The sequence below is a fragment of the Cyprinodon tularosa genome, unplaced genomic scaffold, assembly GCF_016077235.1.
Source record: "Cyprinodon tularosa strain WSP-4 unplaced genomic scaffold, ASM1607723v1 ctg271, whole genome shotgun sequence".
In the NCBI taxonomy this organism is placed as follows: domain Eukaryota; kingdom Metazoa; phylum Chordata; class Actinopteri; order Cyprinodontiformes; family Cyprinodontidae; genus Cyprinodon; species Cyprinodon tularosa.
Genome location: NW_024038976.1, coordinates 199186 through 221188, shown reverse-complemented (window position 1 = coordinate 221188; position 22003 = coordinate 199186). Strand labels below are relative to the sequence as shown.

General features: G+C 34.5%; 3 protein-coding genes across 3 annotated transcripts in view; 2 read left to right on the top strand and 1 right to left on the bottom strand.

The window, feature by feature from the left end:
- The first annotated feature begins 1549 nt into the window (after positions 1 to 1549).
- LOC119786436 (fibroblast activation protein, alpha) lies at positions 1550 to 15876 on the top strand. Its single transcript, XM_038289779.1, has 26 exons — positions 1550 to 1876; positions 2030 to 2114; positions 3680 to 3769; positions 3889 to 3983; positions 4078 to 4152; positions 4242 to 4294; positions 5700 to 5772; positions 5969 to 6089; positions 10181 to 10335; positions 10495 to 10592; positions 10728 to 10857; positions 10967 to 11005; positions 11088 to 11186; positions 11275 to 11345; positions 11429 to 11482; positions 12393 to 12517; positions 12666 to 12722; positions 12865 to 12963; positions 13391 to 13460; positions 13532 to 13726; positions 13827 to 13881; positions 14190 to 14289; positions 14669 to 14727; positions 14984 to 15056; positions 15225 to 15298; positions 15488 to 15876. The coding sequence occupies exons 1-26, from the start codon at positions 1874 to 1876 to the stop codon at positions 15593 to 15595; spliced, it is 2256 nt and encodes a 751-aa protein (XP_038145707.1). The 5' UTR covers positions 1550 to 1873; the 3' UTR covers positions 15596 to 15876.
- Positions 15877 to 17662: 1786 nt separating this feature from the next.
- gcgb (glucagon b) lies at positions 17663 to 20087 on the top strand. Its single transcript, XM_038289773.1, has 4 exons — positions 17663 to 17791; positions 17870 to 17976; positions 19031 to 19186; positions 19306 to 20087. The coding sequence occupies exons 2-4, from the start codon at positions 17882 to 17884 to the stop codon at positions 19424 to 19426; spliced, it is 372 nt and encodes a 123-aa protein (XP_038145701.1). The 5' UTR covers positions 17663 to 17791; positions 17870 to 17881; the 3' UTR covers positions 19427 to 20087.
- A 542-nt stretch (positions 20088 to 20629) lies between these two features.
- LOC119786422 (sodium-driven chloride bicarbonate exchanger-like) overlaps positions 20630 to 22003 on the bottom strand; it is a 56114-nt gene continuing 54740 nt past the window's right edge. Inside the window, exon 30 of the mRNA XM_038289752.1 lies at positions 20630 to 21968. Within this exon, the coding sequence (XP_038145680.1) occupies positions 21893 to 21968 (76 nt within the window). The 3' untranslated portion in view covers positions 20630 to 21892. The remainder of the gene's footprint in view (positions 21969 to 22003) is intronic.

Sequence of the window (22003 nt, the reverse complement as noted above, 5' to 3'; positions counted from 1 at the left end):
TACGTGGCCTACCACTTCGTGGCTGAGTTGCTGTCGTTCCCAAACACTTCCATTTTCTTATAATACAGCTGACAGTTGACTGTGGAATATTTAGGAGCGAGGAAATTTCACGACTGGATTTGTTGCACAGGTGGCATCCTATCACAGTTCCACGCTGGAATTCACTGAGCTCCTGAGAGCGACCCATTCTTTCACAAATGTTTGTAAAAACGGTCTGCATGCCTAGGTGCTTGAATTTATACACCTGTGGCCATGGAAGTGATTGGAACACCTGATTCCAATAATTTGGATGGGTGAGCAAATACTTTTGGCAATATAGTGTATGTGTGTCTGTTCGTCATGCACTCCCCTAGGAATTGTTGATTATTTTGGTAGCCTTAAGTTTTCCATTAGTCAAACTAAAAATTATAGTTTTAGGGAATTAACATTTTAAAATAAACATATATATATACTTCATTGAATTACACCTGTATGAATATGCAAATATAAATCTAATTTATATAGAAAGAAACAATTGGACCCTTAATGACATTTTTATGTATATATATATTTTATGTTATCTTTCAGCAAATTGCATTCTTAGTCTGTGTACCTTTACTCTAGCTAACAATTCGATTTGATTACCAAATTAGTTGACAATTTCAATAATCGAATAATCTGATAAGTTGTTTATGCCCTATTCTCCACAAATTGTAAATGAACTGAATTTATTGCTTTTTCTAGTCAAAGGACCACTAAAAAAATATCTCAAAAGAATTTAGCTTCAACTTAAATGAATTGCTTAAATTGGTAACATTTGATTGAATTAAGTTTAGGCAATTTAGCTTTTTTAAATTTTATTAAAAAAGAAGTTAAACCATATTGAAATATTGTTATGATAAACCTAATTCAGTAACTTTTTACCGATTGAAGCAATTTGTTGAGGTTGGAGTTGCATTTTCTTTTTAGAGTGTGCATTGTCATATTGAGCCACTCAGACAATCACTCCTTCATTAACCAATATCAAGTGACAGAAGGAATTTGGAAGCAAATGTACAACTTTGGGGATTCAAGTGGACCACTTTTTCTTCCACCGGGAAGATGTTTTATTCCATTTATTCTGCAGAAAGAAAGCCATCGATGAAACAAACTATAAAAAGTCTCATTTACTTTACTCTGAACACTCCATTCCCCTGGTGAAACACAGTCGTGGCAGCATTATGCTTTAGGTGTATTTTAGTAGCAATATACATGCAGTCATTTACAGATAAATATAGAACAATCTTGCATAAAAACATTCAAGAAGCTTCGAAATACTTGGAACTGGAACATAAATGCTATTAATGTGAGAATGGATAGAAAAAGTAGGCTACATCTAAATAAATAAAAAAGACATTAAATGAATGCTCACATATGTTCTCTACATTTTACTTTGAAAATTGTCATGAATTACCATAAACAATAAAGTTAATGTGGATGTTTTAAGGTGACAAAGTGGGTATTAATATTTTGCAATTGTACCTCTAGGTAAATAACTTTAGAGACAGAGCCGGCTTTTCCTGCTTTACCGCGCCAGTTGCGCTCTGGGTAAGGAAGAAGCCACTTCCTTTAACCAGCGGCTGCATAAAGTTGTGCGCTCCTGGAAAGTTGTCCTCCGGACTCCAAGCAGCTTTCTAGCGCAGTGTGCGGATGCGTCAGGGCTGCCTCTAGGTATGCCCAGGCAAGGATAGGAATCTTCGGAGCTCAGCTTCATGTAATTGAATTATAATTCAGTGTTGGCGGTAGTTCTGCGAGGGAGAGTATGCTGAGCAGGCTGCGTGTCCGAGGTGAGACTGCAAACCGCGACTTCTGAGGAACATTACGCGCAGCGCAAAGCGGCAACTTCATCTCCATCATGGTCAGTAAACCTTTTAAACCCCACGCTAGATCTGTAAAAAAGAATATATCAAAGGAGTGTTGTTATTGAGTGTGAGATGTAAATAATAAGAAAGCTCCAAAAAAGGATACTGCAGCGTCAGCTTGCCTTTTTTTTCCCCTTTCTTTCTTTCAGGGCTGCAGTAACAGGCTGAAGTTGGGAGTGATAGGGGCGGCTGTCGTCATCACGTTAATAACAATACTAGCAGTTTATTACAGCAGTAAGTTCTGATTCTGAAATGTCCTGTCTGTTTCTTGGATGCATTAAGACTTAATCCATTTGCCAGGGTGACAGACCCTTTCCCCTCCTTCTATAGGCACTTTAGGGGTTAAATTATTCCACTGTGAAATGAAAAACTGTTCCAGAGTGAACACAAGAACTCTGGCATTTTTTGGGATCTAAGATACTCAAATAAATCTTAAAAAAAAAAAAAATCCAGTTCTTTTTTATTCAGGGTAAGAATGTGATGCACAATGTCCATAGCAGTTCCACTGTTGTATGGGGCCTTAGGGAAATTTGATTTAGGGCCCCTTTTATAGGAAGAAAAATCCAAGAACATACATTTTCAAAGTAAGACCAGTCTTATAATGCTTGCACTTAAAACTTCTGCTTTCTTTTTAACGTACATGGATACAAAAAAATAGAAAGGCTCAAACTCTCCAGTCTAAAACAGATCAACCCAATTACATTGTGGAAGATGGTAGTTTATGCTTGTGCAAGAATTATACATAATCTAACAGCTTTTTTCTGTAACCACAACAGTCAGGATTGTAGCCATATGCTCTATAATATGTGAGTAATGAGCTATATGGATCTTTAAACTTTCAACTGGCTGCTATAAGAGGTTTACTTTAAAAAAAAAGTTTTTGCTTAACATCCATAGGTATCTGACTGGTTCTAATCTGTTACCACTGTCTCTGTTAGTCTAGTCCTTTTCCAACCTTTGAAACTGGGCTCTGTCAGCTCCTTTCCAGTTAGTCTGGCTGGCAAGGCTAAGTGAAAACAAGAGCACACCAGCAAAGATTATAACCTTGCCAGCTGCACACTGTCATTCCATCAGCTGGAATGGTTGATTTGTGATGATACCAGTCCAACCTGTATACAAGCAAAAAGAATCCGCAAGCAGTGAAGAGTAAGTTGCAAAAGGACATTATGGATCTGTGCACAGAGCAAAAGGAACAAGCCAGAAGACAAAGTACCTTTGCAAGATTTAATATATTTAAAGTTGATTCATGTTTTTAGTGCAGACATTACACGTTTGCACTCAAAAGTTCAAGCAGAAGTTTTGACCGTAAGCACATCAAGATTCTGCTCTTAAATTAAAAAAGTGTGCTCTTAAATTATGACAGAAACTGCCTCCTGTAACCTCTTTCTGCAAAGAACATCACCAACAGTTCCAATGCAGAAGCAGAAGACTCTAAGAGGGCTCCAAGTTAATATAAAATCATGCATAATTGATTATTATTTAAGATGAATCTGTGAAGAATAGAAATTTAGATGCATAAAAAATGTTAAACTTGTAAAGAATAGTCTTTGCTCTATTATAAAATAAATATTTATATTTGGCTGTGCTCAGGAGTGGGTATGATCAGAGATGTGTAAAGCTGAGAAACCTTGGTATTGGTACTGAAAAAGCAGAAATGAAAATGTTTGGAAACTTCGTGTTGAGTCGAGCTAAGCCAGGTGGAGCCTCAAACACCAGTGAGGTGAACAATAGGGTTACATTTTTAATGCCATAAACATCAGATTTTGGTTTAAAAGAACTTGTGCATGTTCTCTGTCCAGGACCGGGGGCCCCCAAAAGACCATTCACTCTTCAGGATTACTTTAATGACACCATCAGAAAGAAATCCTACAATTTGTACTGGCTATCAGGTACAGTAATACTGTTTGATGAATTGTCTCTCTCATCATGCTGGTTCCATTATTCCACAAAACTTTGCAGGTTTTTTGGTTAATTTTTTTTATTTTTTTTCCTTCTCTTAATGCTGCAGATACGGAGTATGTGCATAAAGAAAGAGATGGGAATGTTTATCTCTACAGTGCTGAAACCAAGAACAAGTCCCTGTATTTGAGCAATTCAACATTTGTAATGCAGCAACTCATTCTTAAATATCAATTTTACCAAAAAGGTTTTTAAACCATTGCTAATATTAAAGCTATTATACCTATTTTAACTTCAGGCCAAAGTGGATGCCACTGACTACTGGCTGTCAGGGGATCATAAATACATTGCCTTCGAAAGCAATTACACTAAGGTAAGCAGCCCCCAATGGATGTTTTATGCTGTATGTTTGCCATATCAGATTTACAAGTATAAAACAGTTTCTGTTTTAAAATTCTACAGAAATTTAGACATTCCTACTCTGCTTCATATTCCTTCTATGACATGGAGAAATCGTGAGTAGACATTGCTTTGTGACTTGCAGCTGTGTAAAAAAAAAATCCATTTGAGGGTTTTAAAATAGGCAACAAACCTACAAGAATAGAGGAGAAACATAGAATATAAAAAACTCAAGAGAAAGGAAAAAATGTTCGGTTGTACATAAAGGGAGAAAGTTTGATCTCTTTTAAATAGCAAAAACCTGAGATTTATATTGCCTTGTCTTTGATATTTGACACCCACTTCAGTATTTTGCAGAGCAGTCACACAGACACCACATGGTAGCACAAGTCAGCAGCCCGACTTCCACTAGGAATTGTGCAAAGACTTTAACTTTGACACTATCCATCAATGAGTAATAATCTTTAAAATGTATTTTTCAGTGACAAACATTATAGTCATTTGCATAGGTTAAAAAAACAGACATAAACAGTCAAAGAATCACTAAACAGAGTACACAAAATGATGAATGGGTAAAACTATTATAAAGACTATAAAAGCACACTTAGAGCGCAGACCTCCGCAAAGCAGCAAACACCTATAGCTACAACTCACATGATGTGGATCATTACCGGATTTTAATGAATTGTTCCTTGGCATGAAGAGCTTATTTAAAAGTTTATAAATAAGGCACGTGTGCCTGCAGCCTCTGGTGTTTGTCCTGCTCTCACCTTCTTTATTTACTCTTCTTTCTTGTTTGATCAGCACATCTTTGAGCAAGGAATGGCTCACCTTTCCTTCAGATAGTAGAACGTTTTGTCCTCAGTATAACACTTCTGGACTTTTTTGAGTCCGACGCTGAAGTTGTCTTTTCTCACTACTGCTACTTTCTGGTTTAGGGTGGAACTGCTTGTTTCCCCAAATAATGTAAAAGAATCCCAAAAAAAAAAAAAAAAAATGCCTGCATCCGGATTATAATCTGGATTATGACCAAAATTTCTTGAATTGCTGAAATGAAGTTTCTTAGTGTCAAGTAAAAAACAACAATACCTAGACGTACGGTAAATTATGAATACATTTTATTACAATAAAATGTACACTACCAATTTGTTATGCCACATGTTTTCTGAATCCACAATTTTTGACTAGTGCATTTACTGTATGTTATTAATACATCAAATATTAGTTGTGTGGAAGAAAAATACAATCATGCCATATGAGTGGTTGTAGTGCCTGCACTAAAACACTTGAATTTCCTAAAAATGCTAGCTTCTTTTGAGACAACTTTTAATCTAGCTTTATTTGTGTTTCTCTCCTATCTTGTCATTCACTTGACAAAGAAATTTTAGATGTATTTAACTTTTTTGTATTTAGGTTTTTCTTTCTTTTTGTTGTGTATATTGCAACTTTATCCCTTCTGGGTTACTTTAAGCTCCATGCAATAACAATTATTTTTCTAAATGTGTTTTTATTTCTTTTCAGAACATTTGTTACACCAGTGAGCCTTCCACGTGTGTTGCAGTACTTTACCTTTGCGCCAAAAGGGAACCAATATGTGAGCCTACAGTCTTTGTTCTTTAAGATATAACCTTAATTAAAAACAGTGATATATAATGATTTGAAAATATGGCAATATTTTTTACTGTGTGTAAAAATCTGCTTATAGTCTATTCATTCAAATTTTGGACTAAACCTTTTGCAGAAACCTTTACAAAAATAATTTATAGATTCTACTGTCTTCTACTCTGCAGGCCTACGTCTCAGACTTCAACATCTTTTTAAACTCTAATGTGACTGCTCAGCCAGTACAACTGACACATAACGGGAAAAAGAATGAGATCCTTAATGGCATCCCTGACTGGGTTTATGAGGGTAAGTAAACTTGGTGTTAATATGCATGAAAAAAAGTTCTAAGTCAAAAGCCACCAAATTTCTTTTGTTTTACTATCCCAATCCTGGGTTCAACATGGGTCAACCTGACCCTTGATTGTTTTAACTCCACAAGTTCAACTAATTGCAGACTAATTGCACATTTTACGACTAACAAAATGTTGGTCAAAAATGTAATATTATACTGTAATAAAGATGAGTCTGACTTAGCAATATGATGATAAACATTAAATAAAAAATCATAACATAACAATCATAACATTAAAAAGATAAAGACAACAATTAAATATGAATTTAATTTCTGCTCAATATTTAACACACACTCCCAAATATCCATTTATTTCTCTCCTCATTACATTTTCGGATTGAAGACATCTGTCCTGTCTTGACTTAAAGCTGCCGTAGGGACTTTTGAGAAAACCTTGGACTTAGCCAAAAATGTCAACTTGCACCCCTTATAAATGAAAGTGGATAAATAGCTATGGCACACACTGGTCAGGAACAAACATCACTGATGTATTTTACATTGACAGCTGCAGCACATCAGCAATATTGGCTTAGCCAATGCTACAAAAGGGGCTGTGCAGGGGAAAAGTGCATACACAATTGTGATTGATACTGCTAATACAACCTTTTCTGGCTCTTCATTGGTTGATTTTGAGTGGATTATTTCCGCTAAAAGCAGTAAGACCACTGGAACGAGAGCTGGATTTTTTTCTAGATTATGTCTTGTAAGTTAAAATCAGGACATAGTGACAATCTTAGCTAATATATACAAAAATAAATGTATTATCTTTAATAACCAATTCTTTGGTCAAGTTATGAGCTTTGAATACTGCTATATTAGCTTATACTGACTACGTAGTAGGTAAAAGGTAAATAAACATGTTCTCTCTCATGAATCAGTCATTATCAGTTGAATATCACCACAATTTTTTTTTGCTAAAAAAAGATGTAACCAAAGAATTTTTCAAGACAAAAATGTGGTAACATAATTAATTAAAAAGATAAGATCTAAAAAGATAAGGACAGAAGAAGTTAAACTTTTGACTACAACCGAAGGGCAAATGAAGGGCTCAATAATATAAAATAATATAAAATTGTTTGAAAAAGTAGCTAATAATATGAATTTGTGTGCCATTAAATGTGACAAAATAATAAAAACAAAATATTCCTTCAACGATTGACCAATTATTCATCAATAAAATGTATATTTTAACTTTCGCTTTTATTTTTACTTTTCTTCTTCGTTTCGATGCTGTCCTTATTTTTAACCCACTTCTTTTCTGTTATACATTTTTGTTGAAGTCTTTATTTTGTCTTTGTGTATTTATTGCAAGTGGGGTTTTTTGTTCCGTATTTCCACTCCACCCTTTTATTATTTTTTCATATTCATTCACACCAACATTTTTAAAAGATGTTTTTATTTTTGTCTCATAATTATTTACACCACAACATTCTTAAATCATGTTTTTACACCACCATAAATATTTCCTTCTACTTTATTTTAACCTTCTATTTCTGAAAAAAATATTTATTTCTACCTCTGACTTTTCTGTTTGTTTTTTTTTACCCTAAGGATTTACGCCTGCCCTTTTATTTCCTTCTCTTTTTCCACTTTGTATATTTCTACTTTGTGTATTTTTACTTGCTCTATTTCCACTTGGTCCGTAACAGACCGGAAACGGTTACTGAGCAGGAGTGCGCATGCTTGGAATCTAACTCATCCAATCTGTTGGCAGCCTCTCTTAATAGATCAGAAATGGAATGTCTCGACGGTGCCGCCATACCTAAGGTCCTGGTTCAGTTTACCAATGGAGGGAGGCTAATACCAATTAGGGAGGCTAATTTAAGTGCAATGCAGTGTTGGCAGTTGTTTTCACTGATGCTAAACCTCTAAGTTACCAGTCTACCAACCCTAATGGCTAAAAGTTACATACTGTTGTTTTAAGAGAGCGATGGGGTTGTATAAAAGTTGTAAAAATCGATGGTATTCAGGACCATGTCAGGGCTGGACTATTAATCGTATTTTAATTAGTGTTGCACCGATGCCATTCTTTGGCCCTGATGCAGATACCTGGCTGTGCAGTATTGACTAATACCGATACAATCTGTTTGAAATTGATGTGTGTGTGTATATATATGAAGAACTGTATACTACTTGGATATAAAATAATTGCCATCATGGCTTTGTCAAGCTGCTGCCTACCTTTGTGAAGCAGGAAAAAGACTAATACAAAATGAATCCAGTAGAACTTTTTATTGCCTACCTGGAATGGTTAATTGAATAAACTTTAAAAAGGGTATCGGTGCTCTATTTGTCGGTACTCGCCGAAACCAACATTTTAGTGCTTGATCAGGGCCCCGCCCGATACTGGTATCGGTATCGGTGCAACACAAATTTTAATGTTGATTACAATATGGGTTTTAAACTATCAAAACAATGAAATGATTGATCATTTTGTTTCCATACAGTTCACTCTGCTGTTTTCTGTTGCATGTCAAGCAGCCCTCACATTGCAGTGCTCTGCTGTAGACTTGTTAAAATTAAGTGGATGTTTTTTTAATTTAATATTACTATCTGTAAGTTAAACTCTGATTGTCGGACGAAGATGTAAAAAACAACGTGACCAAGCTGCTCTTGTACCAGTAGCAGCAATAGCAGCAGCACTCTCCTCCAAACTGTTTACATGTTGGTCAGATGGCTCTAGAGGCTCTTTGCTGTGGGTGCATATTGCATCTTTGATTTTAAGTCAAATGATCTGGCAATCTCTGAGGAAGTGTTCTGTTTACTTTGTCTTAAATAAGTCATGGTCAACTGTGTCAACACAAAAAATCTGAAGCAACAGTGGAAAGCAGCGCATTGTGCTGCCAGTTTAGCTGGTTAATGCCATGAGTCGTAAGCGCAGCTGTTAGATGACATCATGTAGTGTTGCAGAGAGGAAATGATACAGAGTTCAAGATGACGTTTTATGAATATAGAACTCCTTAACTGGCTACATTCAGTTCAGCATCACAGCCTCCTTCAGAGAAGTCAACTTCTGGATCAACAGGCTGCTACGTGTATCATATTCAAATGAAGCATAGCCAGAAGTTCAACAGAAAAAATTGAATCACCTATCCACATTCAGTTAGAGGCTCATCCGTCTTCAAGCCAGTGACATTGGAAAGCACCTCCTTAAAGTACAATCAACATTCAGAGTTCAGCTTTAAAGACTTATAAATCCACAACTCATCCTGCTTCCCAACCAGTCGTTTGCACAGTTATCAGATGACCCTGATTCAACCTTCCATCCCCTTTTTCCTCATCTTTGACAAACTTCCTCTGTCTTCCTTATGCTGCTGTACTTATTCAGGGGTTTCCTCCGGACTCATACTGCATTCAAGAAACTTACCCTGTCAATCTTGGCAGAAGACTGCCATGTTGAGATTTGCCAGAGATTTCTTCCCTTAAGGGAGTGTTTTTCTCTCTATTGTCACTTCATGCTTGCTCATCATGGAGGTTGAACCTGCGCCTTATCAAGCTCACAGGGTGAAGCTCCAGGAACAGCTTAATGCAAATAACTGGGTCTCACCGTGTTAGCGCAAGCATATTTTCTCCTTAACCTACAGTTATAGAATGAACTATTCTTCATTCTGCCTGCGTTCCACCACCAGTTTCAGGCCTAGTGAGATTCATCCCTGGCCTTATTCATTAGCTCATGTATATATTCAAAGTACATTTTAGTGCAAATTTTTTCAGGATGATCTCCAGTTTGGCTGCTGATGTTTTGATTTGTAGTTCTTTGGGACTCAGGCAGAATCGAAATCTTGTTAAAATCGAGATATACATTTCAGTCAGAATAATCATGATTATCATTTTTGCTATAATCGAGCAGCCCTAGAACACGGTCTAGATAAGATTTTTCTACAGGATAATTTTTACAATTTCTTATGTCATCCTTTGGAGAAGGTATAATCAAGTCTAATCAGACTGTGAATTTTAATTAAAAAAAAATTTAATTAACCCTGCATTTTGTTTTTCTTTTCTTGTGAATTGCTGTGAAAAAAATCTATTTTCTTTTGATTTTCAGAGGAGGTCTTTGCTTCAAACGGGGCAATATGGTGGTCCTCAACGGGAAAATTCTTGGCTTATGCACAGTTTAATGATACAGAAGTTCAAAAAATTGAGTTTTCTTGGTACGGATCCGAGCAATATCCCCAAACTGTGGCCATCCCATACCCAAAGGTTAGATTATACGATTTTTTTTTTAACATCATATAAAACAAAAATTATACGTACACAGTCATTTAAAATTCGAAATGTAAGTGGTTAATAACATATTTTATTATGGGAAGTTTATTCATTATTTTTTGCATTCAGTTTCATAAATTATCTTCCTTGTAGGCTGGATCAAATCTTACCAAGGTGAAACTGTATATTGTTGACACAGCATATCCCAGCCGCCAATCACATCTCGCTCCTCCTGCTTCCATTGCTATTGGGTCTGTATATGTATATATTTATACATTCATATTATCACCCAAACCTCATTTTAAGTCAGAGGTATATACCATGTTTTACAATGTACAACCTGCCCCTGCTAAAGACCTTGTCACTTTCTCTTGACTTTTATGCAGTGATCACATTTTGTGCTCAGTGACCTGGGCAACAGATGAACGTGTCGCTGTGCAGTGGCTCACAAGAAGGCAGAATCATGTGGTTGTTGCCGTCTATGACTTCGATGGAAGCAGCTGGACAGAAAAAGAGGTGGCTGTCACGATTTTGATCACCTGAAGCATCTGGAAACTTTCACTTGTTTCCAGTGAGATGATGCTAAAATTAAAACTAATGTTTAATAAAAACATGTATTTTACAGACATTTGAGCAAAAAAGCACAACAGGCTGGATTGGTCATGTGAGTTTAGAAAATTTTCTTTTTTTTATTTTCTTTATAATAAATATTCAATGTGTAATTATTAAATAATTATTCCCCTCAGTATATGCCACTGCCTCTTTTCTTTGCTGAGGATAAGCTCAGTTTCTACAAAATAATGAGTGACAATCAGGGCTACAAACATATTCATTACGTAAAAAATGTAAGTTACATATATATTAAGCAAAAAATCCCTTTTTAAATAAAGTTTGAACGCTTTTTTTTAAATTAACTTGTTTTCTTTTTCTAAGGGTAAAGCTACACCCATTACATCTGGAAAATGGGAAGTTATTTATATATCAAAGTTAACCAAGGATGCCATGTAAGTGAAACAAACTGCACATTTATTGCACTAATATACTTAAGCAATTTCAAAAAATACTTATTTTGAATTTTTTTCTATAGATATTTTGTAAGTAATCAGCACCAAGAGAGCCCTATCAAGAGAAATCTGTACAAGTAAGTCATTCTGTTAATTATGTTTTTACTGAAGAACACAGGTAAAGTGATTCGGGGGTGTAATGTAAGAAAATCATGTTATGATTCATGATTTAATATTACGATGAGATATTTTCTCACTGCTGTTTTTCTATTGTATGCTTTTAACTATCTTGAACGATATGATCTGTGTTAGATAAAAACATCTACTTTAATTAGACTCAGTGAAATTGCCTGAATGTGCTATTAGCATTCAAAATGTTCATTAATTACACTTGCTATATGTATTTAGTAATAGCAAACAGTTATTTTATTCCAATATCTTGCAATTGCTGCCAAGTCATATTCACTCTGCCCACTTTTTTCTTATTAATCCAGTCTTTATTATGAAAAAAAACTCCCATTTACTCTATAAAGCTGCATAATCTTTACATTATGTTATTTACGCTAGCTGTTCCAAAAGCGGGGTTGCAAGATTCTTAGCATGTGGTCATAAGGTGATTTTCTAAATCATTGCCAAAAGGGAAAAAATGTAAAATATATTGTAAAATAATTAATATAAATGTTCAGTTAGATACTTAAATGCACCAATATATGGTCTTTTGAGTTATTCAGTTTTCCTTTTATTATTGCATACATTACACATTAATTAAGTATACGGTAACACTGAATACAGAACTGCCGTATTTAATAGTTAAATGTATAAGTAAATATATAGGAGAACATGTAACAATTAACTTACTTTAGTCATTCGTTTTGCCCATCTCTTCAAGGGGTAAGATAAAGCATGGAGGGCTCAATATATACATTTAAAAAGAAAAATACTATTGAGGATGCTAACTAGCTTCTTATAAAATACTATTTAAATAACTTAAATAAGAAATCCTGTTTTTTTTTTTTTTTTTTTTTTTTTTTTTTTTTTTTGCATCAGGATTATGCTTGGAAGCACCTCATCAACCCCCCAGTGCCTCACCTGTGGCTTGCATGGAGAAAGGTGTCAGTACAACTCAGCTTACTTAAGCGTTGACGCCTCTTTCTACCGAATGGACTGCTATGGTCAGTTAGCTTTATATATTTTCGCAGACAATAACTCAACCATGCAAGAAATATTTGTGAGCAATGATCAAGGTTTTAACATCACACAGATGACTTATATTGTTGTCTTGTGTCTTTGTGGATCAATGTCTTGTTTTGTTTGGACTAGGACCTGGATTGCCCCTTTATACTCTTATGGACAATAGGGGCCCAACTGAAGGAAAAGGTCATTTTTATAAGACTTACTGAATCTTTTGTGCCTTCAAGTGCACAAAAATGCATAAAAGTCTATAACTTTTTTAATCTGATGTTAATTTTCTGTGTTCCATTTAAAATATATGTGTATTTTTTTTTTTTTTTTTTTGCAGAGATATCAATTTTGGAAGACAATCAGGATCTGGAAAACCTTCTGTCTGAATTTCAAATGCCAACATGGAATTATGGCACCATAAAGATTGCAGGATTAGGTGAAAAAAAATGCATATCAAAACTTATAAATGTGAACTTTTATTTAAAACTGCATGATTCTTTCATGCATCACTTAAAACAAGATGATAGAGTTCTTCCTTTGTGATAAAAACAACCTTTTCCATTTAATAACTCACAGTTTAAAGAATACAGTAACTGAAAAGTTTGTGAGCTCAGAAAAGATCTGAAGCTTTCATTTAAAGAAATATAGAATAGTATAGACTTATTTTCTAATGACATAATTTCAAATTACAAAAAAAAAAACAAAAAAAAAACTTGCAAGTTGTTACCTCAAGCAAAAAAAAAACAACAACCTAGATACATATTAAATATATATTATGCTGGTATGAGGCTTCAGTAAAAGCCTATATTAATACTTAGACTATGGTTCTTCCTGTTTTACAAATAATTTTTTTCTATCAACAGATCTGTGGTATGAAATGCTGTTGCCACCAAATTTCCAGAAGTCCAAAAAATATCCACTTCTCATAAATGTGTACGTAAAAACTGCTCATACCTCAAACCTTACCACCTTTGAATGCATTAGTGACTGTCTCTCCCTTACAGGTATGCTGGCCCTTGCAGTCAGAGCGTGAGCTATGAAAACAAGCTAAACTGGGGCACATACCTCTCCAGTTCGCATGGAATCATCGTTGCCAGCATTGATGGAAGGGGGAGCGGTTATCAGGGCGACAAAATACTGCATGCACTCTACCGGCGCCTTGGTACATTTGAAGTGGAAGATCAGATATCAGCTGTGAGGTGAAGCAAAAGCACTTCTGATTCACTTTTTTGATTCATGCTTTTTTAACTACTTTCTTGCCTCCGTTTGGTATTTTAAGTCATGATTTCTATCTTACAGAAAATTCATTGACATGGGTTTTATCGACAAAGATAGAATTGCAATATGGGGCTGGGTAGGTTGCCTTTTTTTATGATTCATTTTCTCCATCTTATTGATCATGTTTGCTTTATTTTTAAGTAAACATCTCTAAAGCGGACTTAAATTGGAGGCAACTGGATTTTCACTCAGTATTTTATTTATTTATTTTTTTTGTCTGTAAGACGTTTTGAGCCAACAGAACTAATAAAGGCCGCTGGATCCAAATGTCTTACAAAAAAAAAAAAAAAAACGGAATAAAGTCCCTCCGTTTTAAGTCTTTTTCCTAGTTGTCATGACCCAGATGACTGAGAGTTTACAATGGTGTATACATCTTGTCTTCAGTCATATGGTGGTTATGTCGCTTCAATGGCTTTGGGTGCGGGCACTGGACTCTTCAAGTGTGGGATTGCAGTAGCCCCAGTAGCCAAGTGGGAATATTATGGTATGTGATCAGAGCTTTATTGCTAGTACTTTAGCACTATTGTGTGTTTCCATTGCCAAAGCATTGATTTGCCCCCAAAAAACAAAATTTCTGTCTCATTTTTAAAGTTATTCCTTCCTCCCTTTCTTATCCTTATCGTATCCCCATTTCAATCCCCTCTGCTCTCTCTAGTCTCTTTTAAAGCCCTCCTGCTGTATAAATATCTACAACAAGAGTGGGATTTGCTATGTTGTATCTTTTTAACTGTCATTAAAAGCCAACATATATGAGGAATTGTTTTATATTTTTACTTGTAAAAAATATAGGCTTCCTGGAAATAGTATTCATGGTTCTGACTGAGCATCTTAATATGGGTTAATAAAGTGTTTTGTTTTTGCAGATGCAGTTTACACTGAGCGCTACATGGGAAAGCCATCAGAGAATTCAGACTCTTACCAAGTAAATAACATACTATCAACCCTATCAGTCTTTTCCAGCTTGTAGCTCACTTTACCATTTAATATGGAACTTTTTAGCTAGCAGGTTTTTTTTTTATTACTTATCTATTTGAAAAATAATGATTTATATTGTTTTATAATTTGAATATTGGTAGTTTGCATTGTTCTAAAAAATAGTTACCCTTAAGGATGCAGTGTTCTGATTTAAGATATAATGTGCTTCATTAACTCTGCATTTTGTCCTTCCTGTTTAACAGAACTCCACAGTCACATCAAGAGCAAAGAACTTCAAAAATGTTGACTATCTTCTTGTTCACGGCACAGCAGACGGTACACTCAGCGGTTTCTCTTTACTAATTCCTGTTTTTGAACATGAGCTAACCATTTTTCCCATCACCTGGTAACAGAATAAAGTCATGCACAAATGATTTGTATTTGCCTGAAAAAGATCTCAACCCAGGCATTCAGTCACGTACCGATTTGCTGTTCTTCCTTTAGACAATGTCCATTTCCAGCAGGCTGCGCAGATCTCCAAAGCCCTGGTGGATGAGCAAGTCAATTTTAAGGCAATGGTAAATATTGGCTGGGTGAAGTAGACTAATGCTGGTCTTGGATGTGCTTATTTTAAAGAGTCTCAAATGGAAAAAAAAAAAAAAAAACATTAATTACTACAGTATGTAGAAAAAGCAACATATGTTTGATCATGTAGTATTCAATATCACAATGTCTTTACTTTTATCTTGTTTTATTTTTGATTTCAGTGGTACACTGACAAGGATCACTCTCTCAGGGGACCAGCCTTTCATCATACATATACCCTCATGAGCCAGTTTCTGCAGACATGCCTTGTGAAGCCTGAGTACATGTGAAAACTCACACCTTCTTTATAAATTGCTTTTAAGCAGTTATTTTCAATGAAATGTTGAGCAGTCAGGTCAATTTTCCATGTTTCATTACTCAGAAAGTTCAAACTCACAAAGGATCTTCGACTTTTAGGAAAAGCCATTGCATGCATTTAAACTTGTTTTTATATGTGAATGTGATAACGTACGGCTGATTAATCACACTGCACTGATTTTTGTGGGGTGGTGTCTTTACACTTGTGTATTGCTATGATGAGGATATAATAAACATTGTATTTAAATATGAACAGGGTCGTTACTTTTCACATAAGCTTGTCTTTGCTTAAAGGACAGAGGACACATTTAGAATAGTTATCATTTTAAGGACTACATTTTAATGCTTTGTTTTAAGAAGCAACAATATATAAAAATTGTTAGGTTGATGAGAGTTAATAAAATCATATAACCATTGATAATACTGCCAATGCTGTCAAACAATTAAAGGATGAAGAATTGGGAGTCTGTAGGGAAGTAAAACAAAACCAGGTTCTCGGTGACGGTTTTAGAACAAATTCACCAAGGGGACCAAGATGGGACCAATATTATTTGATGGGGACCTAGAAAAAAAAAAAAAGAAAAAAAAAACAGGACAACTGTTTATTATTTGATATATGAAGTGAGAACAAAACGGAACTGAACAAAAGAGCCACTTCCAGCTGTGAAGCGAAAGAAGTGGAATGTCCATGTCATTAAGTTAAATTCAACTTTATTTTGCTCCAATTGATACATTTTATTTCTGGATAATTTCATTATGCTTAAAATAAAAATCCCTTACTGTAGAAAAAAAATTTGTCCAAGTAAATATCTGCTTCAGGTGAAAGTTCAGTGTTAAATGACCACATGATGTCTCTCAGATTTTCTGGTAAATGTGAATTCATTAGATGACAATTTGATGGTGGCTATGGTCAGCAATGCAACCCCATGATCAAAGTTGCCGTTACACAAAATAATGGGTCGTACTCATTCATATGATAGTAATATGTAAAAATGAAAGAATTTAATTTGTAAAAAAATACGTATCGATTGCATTGCTGAAAGTCTAAGAACAAAAATGGGAGCCAATCAAAACTTTTGAGATAAAAGACTTTTCTCTATGGCCAATAAAGGAAGTCGAAATAAAATTATATTTTGAGTTTTACAAGACTATTTAAAGTCTTTGGAATAAAGAGTAAAGAGATAAGATAAGGATATTCTTTGGAATATCTTTTCAATATACTGTACATTCAGAAATAACACACATTTTTGACAATTTAAATGTGAATGATCAGTTTTGATTAATTAAAGATTAGTAAATGTAGTAAAATCATTGTTAAAACCGAAATAAAAAGGTTAAAAAAGGCATAGGTGCAAGGAACCAATCAGTTAAGGTTTCTTTGCCGTTGCATATCATCATACAGTAATAAATTTTACATTATGTTTTTAGTAGGAGTAAAAAAAGGAATGGTTCTATGGGGCCATTGGCCCCTGTCTAGAACCGCCAAGGCAAAACAATACCTTTAAAACACTTTTAAACATGTTATTTGTCATCTATAAAAACTATTTCAAGTTACACATAAGAAAAATCTGTTTATTATATCTGAGTTTAGCTTAAGGTCTTCAAAATTATATATCTAGAGAAAAAATAGCAGTGTTTTATGGAAGCTTATCAGGCAGTGATTTTTTTTCCATTGTTTTTAACTTGAGGTTAATAAATTGATCAATGGTCTTATGTGTTAGATTACATCAGTTTTATCAATGACTGTATTAATAATTTTTCTCAGGTTTAGCCTTTATTCTTTAATAAGGACTATATAGTTTACTTATATAGCTACTTTAACATATACATGTTAAAGTCGCCTATGTGATATTTTGTTTTTAGACACTTGAAATAGCAGATTTCTTTCTCTTTGACCATCCAGCTGTCATGCTGTCATTTTTTAACCAAAGTTAAATATGTTCAGGGCACTGAGCCAGAAGCTGACTAATGGCTTGAGAATAGCCAGGATGTGCAAACGTTTTTGTGACGGAGGGAGTCACCTGAGAGAATACTCCCTAGGTCTGCTATATAAGAAAGAGCAGATGAGGAGGGGATCATGAAGAAGCTCCAGAAACACGAGAGAAGAACTATAACATTCAACACAAAGCAAGAGCTATCTGTTAAGAAATCTGCACAAAGGAGCTAAGGTGAGAAATCTTTTTAAAAGCTTAAATACCTAAGTAAAGTAAATGTACTATTTTTTATTAATTTGTGCTTATTTTCAGGCAACTCAAACAATGAAAAGTGCTCAGTCTCTTGCTGGACTTCTGCTCCTTATCATTATCCAAAGCAGCTGGCAGGTGCCTGACCAGGACTCAGACCGAACACCACTGTAAGACCCTATTCCTATGATCTCTCTTTTTCCTTTATCTTGGAATTTTATTTTTATTCTTAATAATGTAGTAGTTCTTTTTATGTTGCTTAAGAAGAGTGAAGTGAATATATATATATATATATATATATATATATATATATATATATATTGTCCAGTTTTCTCATTCACCCACTTTTTATTATTGATATTGCTATTATATAAGCCAATAAAAGGACCAAACAGCAAAAATGTAGACAAGCATTACAAAATAATTACATATTTTAGTTTTACATTTTTACACCCAATTAGTATAGATAATAATAATAATAATAATAATAATAATAATAATAATAATAATAATAATAATAATAATAATAATAATAATAATAATAATAATAATAATAATAATAATGTAGTTATGATATAAAGTGCAGTTAAACAAATATTTATATCCCAGGACAAATGTGTTCACCTGCATCTTTCTTGTGAACGGATGTATTATTACTTGGAGTGACCCTGTCAGAGTTAAATCTGAAGTTAAATCTTTTGAAGAAGCTAAAGATTCTATCTTACCACCAAAGATGTAATTTCAAACTATTAGTCGAATTTAGAAAAGAAAATGCAGTTATTACTTATCTAGTTTTCCACTGGTTTCTGTGTGGTGGACTAATTTTTCCAGCAGGGTGCCTGTGTTCTGAAAGTGCTGCAAGTTCCCTGATTTGAATCCCACAGAAACACGGGGGTCCTTAGTCAAGACCCTAAACCCCAAATGACTCCCTGGATGCTGTGGCAGTCTATCGCTCCCTATAGGGATGGTTTAAACGCAGAGGACAAATTTCCTTGTAATGTTTAGAAATGTGCAGAATGAATATCAATTTTTTCGCATTTATCTACGTATATCAATAATATTTCCAAGTTGATTATTTATTTATTATTTTTTTAGAGATGCCTCTCTGATGTTGCACAAGAAGCTAACTTTGCTGAGTAATATCTTTGTAAATCCAAATGTGAGTCAAAATTTTAAATCAAAGTGCAAGTTTCAACTCAGATTTCTCCATTTTTTGTTGTTTAGCTTGTTGAGTGAAAATTCAATTTTCACTGATTCCATCCCATTTCCAAACATGAAGAGGCACTCAGAGGGAACTTTTTCCAATGACTACAGCAAATACCTGGAGACAAGAAGAGCACAAGACTTTGTCCAATGGCTGAAGAATTCAAAAAGGAACGGGTGAGTGCTTTTAACTGTTAGAATAAAGTCTCTAGCATATAATTTATGCAATGTTTTCAGGTGTAATAAAATAAAATGTGAATACTGACTGAACCCTGCAAAACTTGTTTTTATAACAGGAGCTTATTCAGGCGCCATGCTGACGGCACCTACACCAGCGACGTGAGCTCTTACCTGCAGGATCAGGCAGCCAAAGAGTTTGTCTCCTGGCTGAAGACTGGCAGAGGCAGAAGAGACTAAACGTCTCAAGCTGTTGTTATTCTAAAAAACAATACGTAAAAATCTGAAGCTGTTTTTTCACTGAATCTGTTGAAGTACACATGTCACAACCTGTACACCATCTCCTGGTAACGCAATTAAATTCCTCTTCACAAGAAGCCTTATCGGCCTTCCGTGGATGAAGGAGATCCTTTCAGAAGCATAGAAAAAAAAACAAATGGGGTTTGAAATGTTATGGACTGGAACATCAGCCAAATATATATATTTGATTACTTTATTATTTACATAAATATTTAGGATTTAAATTATGTTGTAGGTCCAAACTAAACATCTAGCATTAAAATATCTTTTCATGTGTTTTTCAGTAAAGAAATGTGTACAAGTTTTAAGTTTCCTCTTTAATATACTAGCAGGGTCTATGTCTCTCTAGAGGATCCGAGATGTTTTTTTTACACAGGTTCCACTTTTTAAGATCCTTTAAAAAATAATCCAATAAAATGCAATTTAAATGCTGTTCCAAGAACCTTTTTCTTTATCTTCAGCGAAAATAATCGTATGTTGGAATGTTAGTTAATGCTATGAGATTGGAAGTTCCAGTGAGCGACACTTGTTTCCTGTTGTGTTCCCTCGATCATTCTTGTTTAAGGAGGCAGAACAAAAATCAATAAACATATTAATCCCCTGGGAGAAAAATTCAGAGAGATTTCTGCAAGGTACAGGGATGATATATTTCACCTGTCAGCTTCTTACTGGAAAAAGGATCTCCCTATGATGATCATGCCCACCAAGGACATTTATGCTAAATAAAGGGAAGTCATGTCAATCAGACTGGCAGAGATGGGTGGCTAGGTTAACACTTTTGATTTCCTTGTAACGCTGAAAAGGAAACAGTAATTCACATCAGTAACCAGCGTGACACGCTCAGGGGAGGTTCCACCTCTCCAAGCTGTCATCTGCAGCACATCAACCCATCTGTTGATTGCAAAAGAGAACCTTTGCCCACTCCTGTTCTGCTTGATGGCCAAATCTGTGATGGCGAAGCATCTCCAATGACACTGGGCGTTCTTGTCATGTCATCTACAACAAATGCATGCATGAACGCATTGGGACTAATCTGCTCGAGGTGATTTGATGATTGATTTGAGGCTAACACTGGTAATAGAAACATTTAAGTTAAAAGCTGCAGATTAATTTCATTTTCAAATTTTCACATCATTTCTTAACATATTCTTTATTAGGATTTCTCTCAACTATATACAGGAGAATTTCATCATTTTACAATATCCATTAAACATTCAAAAAGTGAAACTTCTTTCATTTACAGAGGTCAGTACAATGACAACATACAGATAATAAAATATTTCCATTAATACTTTCAAAACAGTGTACTACACAAGTCAGTTTTATCCTTGGTAAAACATTTGACAAAGTAAAATGACTTATTGTTTCAGGTAATTTAATATTATTATAACACTAAAGATTGAATAACTGTCACTATAACATAAATACAGAAATAGCCATATGTGGTGGCAGGTACTGTTGCATTAATATGGGTGAAAATACCCTTACAAAACATCTATCACATAAACAGAAATTTGTGCACATTACATGTAATAACCATATGTATTTTTAAAGTTGCAGTTTTATTGGTTTTTAACTAAACTGTTTATATATTAATTTAATTTGAAAGTTTAATCCTTAAAGACTGAAAATGGAAATACATTCCATCACCGAACAGAAAAAATCTGATAGATAGATAGATAGATAGATAGATAGATAGATAGATAGATAGATAGATAGATAGATAGATAGATAGATAGATAGATAGATAGATAGATAGATAGATAGATAGATAGATAGCAGAAAATGCTAGATAAATATCTAAGTCAGTATCATTGAAACACAGTGTTCCTACCCTGTTCATGGCCACAGATTTGTACATTCAAACGTTTAGGCCCATTGATTCTACAAGCATTTGTGAAAGAAAGAGCTGCTCGCAGATACTTGATTTATTCTAGTGTGGTACTTTGATAAAACCCCAAACATGATATAACTCCATTCATAAAATTCTTCCCTCCTAAATTCCACAATGAGTCGCTAGTGGCGTTATAACAAAGTTGAAGCAAAAATGAAAATAGCAATTTAGCCACAAAGTGCTAGCCAACATTAAAACACAAATCAGCTCAGCAGATTCAGAGGCGTATTGTGTTTAAATGTGTGTGACCATTCTCCAGGGTTTGGGGTCAATTCTTTAGTTTCAGTGATCGAAGCTCTGGCTGTGTGAAAAAAGCTTTGGTATGTCTCCTTTCAGATATATATTTCCTCTGTTTTTTTAGATTTACTTTACACTTGAAAAAAAAATCTCTACAGATAGTTTTCATTTCTTATGTTACAAACTCTTTACCAATCTGTGTTTACAAGAATAAACAACCTTACCAAATAACTTTGAAAGCCAGAATAGCTGGTTTTATTTCTGTTGTATTTTCCTCATTCATTGGCATTCCAAGTATTTCCAAATGAGCCTTTTGACATTTCATCTGTGATGTTGATGATGGGAATTCCTCTGTATAAAATTAATGAGAAATGGTTAAAAAAACG